The sequence below is a fragment of the Epinephelus fuscoguttatus genome, linkage group LG6 (genome assembly GCF_011397635.1).
Source record: "Epinephelus fuscoguttatus linkage group LG6, E.fuscoguttatus.final_Chr_v1".
Lineage (NCBI taxonomy): Eukaryota > Metazoa > Chordata > Actinopteri > Perciformes > Serranidae > Epinephelus > Epinephelus fuscoguttatus.
The window spans coordinates 32959643-32970240 of NC_064757.1; the positions used below are offsets into that span (position 1 = coordinate 32959643).

Consider the following 10598-nt stretch of genomic DNA (forward strand, 5'->3'; position numbering starts at 1 on the left):
TAAAAGTTCCTCCAGATGGGTTTAATGCGTATGATCAGTAGTTAATCAAGAAAACATATTACAATAAATCAAGTTTAATTTAATGCAAGCATGCAGATTAATGAATCAAAACGCTGTGATGTCTTCAGGACAAAGTTGGTCTCAAAACAGAGGTACAGATTGTAACGAGGTCCATTTTGATGCGATGGATGGTTGTGCTTTACTTGTTTTTCATAATACTGTTTTTGCTCCATGATTGATTTCACTTCATATTTGACTTCACTGCAATCTGGATAATATATCAGAGTTATTATTAGAACAATTTTACCCAGATGAGAGTCCACTGAGAAACATTTTTTAAAGGAATGCAGATAGAAAATCAATCAGATGCAACTCCTGGATTCACTCGATTACAATCTGTTCAAAGTATAAATCATGATTATGGAATCACAAAGTTAAAATCAAGGCTTCATTCTGAGGTATTAGAGAGTGTAAACAAAGTGTGTGTATGGCACGATCAGCAAAATATTAGTGATGAATGGATGTGTTTCAGATGTTCTGACGGAACGTCAGCAGGTCCCCAACAGTTTCCTGTACTCCTGTTTGATGCAGCTGTAGATGGGGTGGTAGAAGCGCCGCTCTGGCACCATGAGGTCGGTGACGATCTCGGTGTGGTCGACCCTGGGCAGCAGGTAGAGCGACACTTTGATGGACAGCGACGTGAGGAGGTCATAGAACTTTGTGGAAGACTCCACAGGAACAATAATGTCATCAGTGCCATGGAGCAGAGCGAATGGAGGCACTCTGGGAGAGATTAAAACAAGAGGAGTGGGTGAAATGAATAATACATGCAACAAGTTTATTAGATATTGTCGTTAAATCCTTTTGTCTCACTTGTTCAGTGTGTCCTGGCTCATCTTGTTCAGCATGTGTGTTGGTGAGTAGTACGGGAAGTTCTCCACCCCGTTCATGGCTTTGTGCATGGTGGAGACATATTCGACCGCTCGCTTCTGCTCGTGCTCATAATGGTCCATGATGTTGTACACGCCGCTCAGACCTGTCCAGGAAACATGAGAGAACTGTTTGAAAAACCTCGCTGTCTTCAGATCATAGAAATAAAAACATTTAGCAGCCCCAAAATTATCTTCCTATCTACACAAACAGTTATTAAAGTTCAGTTTACTTGAGCATTAAACATGGCTGCAACTCTGACTGAAACACTGCACAACAATCCTCACCAATGACTCCTCTGATGGCCAGTGTGATGTCCCTCTGCTTGCTGGCCTCTATGAAAAGCTCCTCTCTTGCATCAATGAGAAACAGTGTGGTCAGTGCACACAAATGTGCACCCGCTGAGTGGCCAATTAGTACTATGTTGTCCTACAAGACAGCAAAACAAGACAACAACGTGTGTAATAATGAACACTGGGTGAATGCGCATCAGTTCTCTGCAGCAAAACATCATTATCTTTATTCGTTGATAAATCACAAACAGTTTAAATCAGTGCTTCTCAAACTGAAAAATAAATATGTTTGTGAATTTATACATGATATGAGCTTAAAGTGAGAGCTTAAAGGTTCTGTTTACGACATCAGAGCAATAGTATGGCAGCAAATGACTATATGCTATGTAAAGATTCTTGGAGTAATGGTGACACTGAGCAGAGAATGAAGTCACCCTCCCTCTGTGTGTGTGCTGTAATCCAAACTTCTCTTTTCTTTGGTGTGGTAGGCGGTCATACTGCATGTGCATGTCCTTGCATTTGAGTCCCTCTGTGTGTGCATTCCACTGGCTGGTTAATTGCTGCCGCTCTGCACTGAGTTTGTGCAGCGGTTAGGGGTGGTTAGCGCTGATAATTATAACATCTGATCTGATCTGATTCATAAAATCATAGAGCTGTAAAACTATAAATCATCAAATCAAGTCAGATTTTAAAAGAGTGTCAGACCTGTATCAGGAAAGTCAGAGCTAGTTAAAGGCTAAAGTGAGCAGATACATTTTTAGTTTTCTTTTAAAAATATTTAGCGAGCTAGCTTCCCTGATATCTACAGGTATTGTGCTCCATAGCTTTGGGACATAACTGACAAAGGCTGCATCCCTGATCTTCTTCTGGCTGTTGCTGGGAACCTCCAATAAACCAGCTGCAGATGAGCAGTGTTCTTGGAGGCAAATAGTTAACAAGGAAGTTAGCATTGTAGCTCAGTCCCAGTTCATGTGGGGGTTTGTATACAAGGAGGAGGAGCTTAAAATCGATTCTAACCATAACAGGAAGTCAGTGCAGAGCAGCTCAGACTGGCCTGACGTGCTCTCTCCTCTTGGTTCTGCTTCATAGCTGAGCTGCAGAGTTTTGAGTGAAGGAATGAGTGTGTGAAACTATACTCCCATCCTGCGGCAGGATGACACTGTTAGCACTGTTCTGCCTGTTAGCACTATTAGCTCCTAGCCACTTGCTCTGCCACTGCCATGATGAGAGTCGTGTGCAGACAACCCTGAATCATAGACATGCTCTGACAATCGTATGAAGCGCCCCTACAGGTCGTATGAAAATTATTTGAGGTCAGACATGTTCCTGAATAAAAAGGGATTTTGGTAAAGTGAGATGGATTCAGATCATTTTAAGGTGACTGCAGGCTTTATATGATTTCATGGTCAGTCTTACCATAACAGTCTGGAAGTTTGCCTCAGTTTCCAAAGAACACTTGAAGAAATTTCTTACTTAAATTTCTTACTTTGTCAAAGTTGAACTTGTGCCCACTCTCTTGAGCCCAAACCAAGCAGTCAGCAATATCCTGGACCATCCCTAACACGTTCCCCTGGCAATCAGATGAAGGCAGCAGTCAGTCCAGATACCACAGTAACATTCATAATTGCATTTCTTATCTACCATTTCAGTTTCTGCAGTATCATTCTTACCTATAGTTTAAAGAGTTTTGTGATGTACTGTTCACATTCAAGCTACCGACACTCTTTTCAATCTTTAATCCAATACGGCGTGTCGTTCTACAGCTCTTACCTTTGGATAGGTAAAGTAATCAGGACAAACAACAGTTGCGCTCAGTTCTTCAGCCATCTGCCTCGCCAGCAAACAGTAAATGGATCTGTCTCCGGAGCCCCATGCACCTCCGTAGATGAAAACCACCAGCGGTGCAGGCACATCTTTAGACCTGCCCACATCTGGAGAGTGGTACAAGTCCAGCTTGTTGCTTCGGCGGCCAAATGTGATGCCCTTAGAAGAGTCAAAACAGACAAAAGTGTGACACAACTTTTAGGTATCGCACAGCAGAGTTTTCATCAAGTAAAGAAGTGAAAGCTAAGACAAACATGACATACCTTTTCATAATGCTTACGGTTTTCGGCATTCTTGTACCACGACTTCCACTGAAAGTAGAGCCTCCCATACTGCAGGTATTTCAGAGTTTCCAGTATAGCTCTGGTCAAACAGTAAATTCGCCTGAAGAAGAAGCCAAACATGAAACAGGTTATTAATAACTTTTTAATGAGTAAAAAAAAAAAAACAGGAACAGATCCTCAGTATTTTACAAGTTACCTTGGTTTCAGAGCTTCGATGTACTTCTTATATCCAGGCTTGTTGGGCCAGCCGTAAAGCCACTGGGCAGCGAGAGAGATGGAGTACGGGAGGCCGACCAACAGGACACCCACCGACACAGGCAGTGACATGTGGTATCTAAACCCTGACCTTTAAAAGTCAAAAATATATTTATATTAATATATTTATTTTTCAAAGGTTATAACACTCAGAGTTCTTCAAAATGTTGTACTGTATTTGAGAGGCTCTTACATGTTGTGGTTCAGTCTGTCTGACCTACCTATAAAGAAGAAGAGGGAAAGTTATTATTTGTTATATTGTCATCAGACATACAGGATAAGAGTAAAATATTCATTTATTACTGCTGCCTTCATTTATGTTTAATAAATAATTTGCTGATGTTTTATAGATCACCTATAAGAAGTGTTACTATGCTACTAAGAAGTGATACTATGCTTTATCGAGTTTTCCCCACCTTGAGTACTACGTAACATTACTTTGATGACATACTTAAAATATTTAGACTACTTATTAGACTTTAAATAGGGTAACTAGTAATCTGTAAGTAACAACATTTCAAAAGTAACCCTTTCAACACTGTTTATAAGGTATTAATAAATACAAATGTGGGATGGCAGGTTGTGCTTATCCTACTCCAGTGTTTTAGCTTCTTAGTTCATGAGATAATAGCTCCAATAGACCCTTTAGACATTTTAAATTAAAGGTTTCATGGATTGTTATTTTAAAAAAAATAATTACAAGTGAATCACAATATTTTGCTATTAGCTTCTTAGAAAGTGAGACACCTGTGACCCTTTGTATTACTGGCTCAATAACATATGTGATTGATGACTGTATATACTTAATAACATTTTAGGTCTACATGTAACAGCCCAACTAGAGACAAGAGTTGAAAATGAAGAATAGCTATACACTCTCTGTGAAACACATCAGTCCCCTACTCTGTACTGGAATTATGTTAAATTGCATCATTGGAGACATATTGGAAACACTTGTTACCCTTAATAAATGGCAGCCACTCTCATTTTTCATGCCCTGGTAATTGATTACCGTCTTATGACTTAAATGTGTAAATAGTAAATGTATAAATCATTATTTATTTATCTAAACAATGGTACCCAGTGCTCTTTACATGTGTGACGTTACCAGAGCGCCCTCTAGTGGCCATATGTACACTAACACCGCTGCTTGTTAAAGGCTTCATCAGTGCTGCTTCTACTCGAAGATAACACAAAAATAACGTTACCATTTAATAACAGCCTCTAACATTACATTATAAATACATATAAGCTAGCTAGCTGTGAGCTAAAGTGCGGCTACAATAGCATAAAAGCAGAAATATGTTGTGGTCACCTGCTTTTCATAATTTCGGTGTAAAGCTAAAGTGGCTCTTTCAGTTTCAACCATCCGTCACTTGAACACTGTAAAAACACAACAGCAGCTGAAGTTTAGTCAGTTAGCTCACTGTGAAGCTTTCTAAATGTTAACGGTTAGCTTGATGTATTGTAATTTAGCTAACTTACTATTTGCATAACAACGGAAAGGTCAGGAAACACACCGGAAGCCAGCTAAAACATACCAGAATAATCACACATAGCATTTAATGTCGAAGCTAACGTCCCGGGTTAATGTGGTTTGGTGTTGAATTGGTTGTATGGGATGAACCGGTGAGTGATAACCTCGCCTACCTGTCTGTCCTCCAAAAGCCGGTCGGCTTCACACACACAAAGATGAACATGGCTAAGCGAGGGGTCAATCCCCTTGACTTCCGTTTTGGCGATAAACCAGAGCACTTCCGGTGTTGGTCAGAAACGGTATTTTACGGACTAGATAAGAGAGATAAGAGATAAGCTCTCGAAACTGTGAAATGAGATCTCGTAATTACGAAATTCTGATGTCGTACTATAATAAGGCCTTTCGCTGATACCGTAATAACGTTAACTGACTGTAACGTTAGCTGTTTTGTAAAGTCAGTCCACCGAGAAATACAAGGGCGGTACTTCCGGTAAACGTTTTTCAGAATAAAAGCATTATATCTGTAGACTACAAAAGGATTTACGAGATAATGTAAATAATTTATTTAGTGAATGCAACGCGCTTCAACAGAAGCTTCTACGGAAGCCCATTACATTCACTGAATAATAATAAAAAAAATCCAACACATTATCTCGTAATTTCGAGTTAAGATCTTATAATTTCAAGGTAATGTGTCGATTTTTTTTAATTTATATAATGAACGCAATGCGCCTCCCTACGCTTCCGTATAATTCAAAGATAAATGTCGCACCATTTACGAAGTTTTGATGTAGCGGCCATGACTTCCGTAGCGGATTTCTATCTTGTCACAGTCAACATCTCTGCACTAATACCCCGGAAATACTTACAATTAAAATAAATATACAAAAGATGGAGCTCCTTTTATTTTTTTTAAATCAAATTACTAAAATCCATTTTTTGTCAGTTTTTTTGGCGATATTTCCATGTTTCTTTTCTACTTTTTTTCTGACACTGAAATTACAATTTGACCAGAAAAAACGAGACAGTAAATGAAATAAAATAAAATAATAAAAAAATAATATGACATAATACAATAAACTGCAATAAAAAATGAAAAAATAAAAATATAATAAAAAATAAAATAAAATAAAAGGTCCACTTAGCGTCTTTTATAGGAGCTTTTAACTGCATTTCACAGCTCAGCTCAGTTGTGCGAACACTGAGGAAGCCTGTCAGATGTGGCTGAAAGGTCCCCCCAAAAAAAACAAAAAACAACCAATCAAATAAACAAACAAAATGCTAGTGAGTGTACCTTAAGTTGAGGTATTTTTTCTACTGCTGCTCAAAGTTTTAGTGTATCTGTGACTTAGAACTTGGTAAAACTGAAGAAGCTGCTGAATGAAATTTGTTTTAAATTCATTTGAAACTCACCTGTTGACCAACAGAAAAGTCTTGTCTTGACATGTAATAACTTAAAAATAACTTCAAAATTTCCACCCATTGTATGAACCATGCTGAGACCTGGTCTCTGTTGTTTTTTTCCAGACACAATTGTAGTCAATAATTTACCCCTTCAACTTCTTGCTTCACAAGTGACTGAAACAGTAAATTATCTTGGGATTTTCCACAGAGCTCTCTGGACTTGTGCTCAAGTCACGGTCTGTTTTACTCATTGCCACATGTTAATTCAGACCAACATCTAACGACTGTTTATATAAGAGAGTCTGAACATTGTTTTATAATGACACAGGGCTAAATATACCTGAGCATAAGCACTCCAAAATTTTTATTTGATTCAACGTAATAAATTCAAGGAGCTTCACAGCAAATAACTGCTATGGCGTTAAGAAGTTTGTCTCTGATTAGGAGTATTTAGATGTTTTTTTTCAAGGTCAGCTCTTCTGTTATTTTGTTAGACTGTGCTTTACCTCTGTTTTCTACTTCTCAGAATACAAATACTATTTCATTTTATAGACAAACTATTGAACCAGTCATAATGTTGTATTTAAAGCCTTGTGAAAGCAAACACTTTCATTGTTCCCTGGTAATTCATTTTTGCAGTACCTTACTTTATCTGACTTTTAATCACATTCATTGAATTTGGTTTGTGTCATCAAATGCTGTTTTATAATTGCCTCTGGTGGGAAAAATAAAAGATTTCAGCCTTCATTGGATGTGTGTTTAGCTTGTTGCACAACAAAGATCAGGTTAAATATAGGCCTAGTTTTTAAAGAAAAAGAGAATTTTGTTGAGATTTCTCAGTCTTGTTTATTTAAAGACAATAATGGGACACAAAAATTACAATTTGTTAATTTGTTAATGATGAGTGTGAGGCTGGTAATATTACAATTGCACTGATCCATACAAGTCAGTACTGTATTATATCCTTAAACAATCAAATGTAATTGTTGTAAGAGTAATTCAATTATTTTTAAAAATTGATTCCATTAAGAAAACATAAATCTGTGACAGCATTAATAACATTTTGTGTCAGGAGCAATGCATCAGATGGCCCACAGACCACAGCACTGTCGACATGTGGCCAGCAGAGGGAGGAAGCATACTGTCAGTCACTCCGAACTGCAACATCATTTATATCTGTCTTGCCTGCAGTAATTCAGACAGATGATATCAACCCTATAAAAGGACATTCAACACAAGATAAATTAATTAAAGAATATGCTTTACACTGAAGCACACAATGGATTGCATCTAAATGTGTTAGAAATAATTTTTATTAATACCAACAGTTCTGCAAGTTTGAGTCCTTTAACTACTGTACATCACAGTTATATTATATTACTGGGCTACTTACCTCAAGTTTCAAGCCTTTGCAAGTCCATCCTCATACTGTAATGACCTGAATAAAAGCAGTGGCCGCTGTTTTATTATATGCTTTTCTATGTAAGTAATTTTAATGTGTTGAAAATTGGAAAAACACAGGAATTTTCTATAAACAATGCAGTTTAATAGAGATATTGTTTTGTCTGGTTGCTCCTCTTGGCACTCTATTAGTGCCCACTTTGCACTAATTAATTCTCTGTAAACTCACGGAGGGTACTGGACAGAGGTTTCATTGGCCATGACCATGGAAAACGTTGGATTCAACATTGCAGCCTCATGGAAAGCAGAGCAGCACATGAGCGCTGACCGGCCCGTGGGTTATTGTTATGTTTGGCCCCACAGAGCAGAGCCTCCATCCCTGAGTGGGTGTGTGGTTGCCCCTCCATCTGCCACCATGTGGGGAGGCCCAGGTGCTTTTTCAGAAGCCACAGTGGAAATGGAGCCGTTGAGTGGGTGCAAAGTCAGGCATTCAGCCGGCAGTATGAGCGCAGTCAGCCTGTTTTTGCACACTGTGGTGAAAATTCACGGCATTTTCCCGTGCCTGTTTAAGAATTATATTATCCTTCAGGGAATTATTGTATTCACAGTGGTATTAAGATAATAACAATTGACGTGCAGAGGGCTGTATTCTGTGTAGGCGTACAGGCAGCTTTTCATCGTGAAAAACTATGTTCTGTGTGGAAAAAAGTTTTATAGATAATTTCATTTTGTAGTCACGTAGGAAACAATGCATAGATTCAGCATCTGCCTTGAGGCCTGTATTAAAGCACAGAGTACAGATGCTTAAAATCAGAGACAAGGTGTCACAGTCATCATATTCTTTTGCTCTCTGAGCCTTTCAGATCAAATCAGTGACTCCTGGGATATTGCAGGGACACACGGTGACCCATCACACTGCATGTCCTTTAACCGGAAAGGTCCAGCCTCATGGTGTCATGGCAGCAAGCATACTGACAAGTCCTGGGAAAGATGCTGAATCACTACCAGCTGCAGTGAAAACCAGCAGTCTGTTCCTCCTCATTCATTTAACACCAAAATATTAGTTCAATCTTACAACATTTCCATCAGTGTTTCTGGTTTGGATATATCATTTTTTTTGCCTAGTTGACTCCCCTTTAAATACACCATCGGGTCATTGGGCACAATGGCTCAAAATCCAGCAGGAAACAGTGAAACAGTCTTTTCATGACACACTTCTCCTGGATTATTACCATCATATGATGACTGCATGTAACTGAAATACAGAATCAAGACAGGAAGGCAAAAACATGATGTGATAAAACAGACTTTTCTTTCAAGTTGTTATGTCTGGGTGCATTATCAGTGCTGCCAGCAGGTGTCTGAGGCTCCATGACATTATGTTTTTAAAGCAACACCTCACCCCTGAAATTACTATTTGTATTTCAGTGTGACCTTCAATTTATGAAACTTTGTGTTTTTTCCCATGCTTCTGTGGTTAACAAAGAATCCAAAAACCTGAGAACATTCTTGATAATTTGAAGTAGAGTGCAGCTGCATTCAGCAAGGGCAAAACCATATCAAAATAACAAATCTCACATGAGTCCTGCAGCATAACCCGAGTCTCAATTATCCAGTCGTATACTCAGTATTTCCCAAACACAGTTCAAATGCATGTTCTTGCCTAGACATGCAACTTATGAGGCTGTTAAGTGTTTTAAACAGAAAGGTTTTAGTGCAAATGCATGTGTCTAGGAAGCACCGAGCATAGGACTGGATTTGAAGCTTTTGTCAGAATTAATGACAAAATCAGGGTGAGCACTTGATATACAAATGATTATTTTGGGGGTGAAGTATTCCTTTAAGTATTTTAATTCTAAATATGACAGCATAGTATTATTTAGTGTAATACTTAGGGAGTCCTTGTGTAACAAAACCTGAGGTACATTTTTAATTAGTGCTTAAACACTTGCTGAAGGTGAGATCTTTGAAAAGCAACAAAGGTGTGGGGAGCTTATTGCTTATTCCCTGTAACTGACAGGTGATTAAACTAGTGCTTGGTCCGAGGAGTTTGTTGCCAAATCTAACTGGAACAGCTGGTGACACTGGTTATCCTGTTGAAATTAGATCATTCATTCCCTTTTGCCTGTAACGCCTGAGACAATTGTGCTTTTTAAAACCAGGGATTAATAAAGTTCAATCACGGATCCCATTTCCTGTAAGTGGCAGAGACTTGATGTTACACGTTCAGTGATTTCCTAATATTATGTTTTATAACTTTGTGAGTGTTAAATTCCTCGCTTCATCAGTTCTTGGCTCATAATAGACACCTGGGGCATGTAGTGACTTATCTGATATCACTTGGAGCATCTTTTTTTTAATTCAGTCTCTTTTAGGATGTGCTCATCCTTCTCCGCCTCTGGTGAGTCATTGTGGGTGTTTCACGTCAAACAGAAGTTTCCTGTTCTGTGTGTACATATCCTTCACCTGAGAGAAGAAAAGAAAGCAGAGGGAGTGCCAAAGGGATTGCCAAGAGATGAGTTATATGTAAACTACACTGGAAATATATGTAAACTACACTGCAAAAAATACGATTTCTTTTTCAAATTTCTGAGTCCAAAAAATGGACATCTCTTTGTGTGAAGATTTCTGAGGTGTGCCGTTAATGCCATTTCAGATCATGCAAACAGAGAGTTGTTTGTTTGACTGTGAAAACTGGTGATTACAGCTGCGGTAGGTTGTTAGATTTTC

General features: G+C 38.5%; 1 protein-coding gene across 4 annotated transcripts; it reads right to left on the reverse strand.

The window, feature by feature from the left end:
• Nucleotides 1-5351, reverse strand: si:dkey-193c22.1 (uncharacterized protein LOC567837 homolog). 4 transcript variants are annotated; one of them, XM_049579474.1, is made up of 11 exons: nt 5237-5276; nt 5072-5116; nt 4902-4969; nt 3780-3807; nt 3528-3677; nt 3311-3431; nt 2994-3206; nt 2710-2793; nt 1218-1359; nt 874-1036; nt 1-783 (listed from the first exon to the last, which is right to left on the reverse strand). In XM_049579474.1, coding segments are annotated over exons 4-11 (1110 nt in total). In that variant the 5' UTR covers nt 3782-3807; nt 4902-4969; nt 5072-5116; nt 5237-5276; the 3' UTR covers nt 1-548. The 4 variants fall into 4 exon arrangements, with proteins under 4 accessions (XP_049435431.1, XP_049435432.1, XP_049435430.1 ...); XM_049579475.1 differs by lacking the exon at nt 5237-5276 and having other exon boundaries at nt 5072-5230; XM_049579473.1 differs by lacking the exons at nt 4902-4969; nt 5072-5116 and having other exon boundaries at nt 5237-5351.
• Between the last annotated feature and the right edge of the window lie 5247 nt (nt 5352-10598).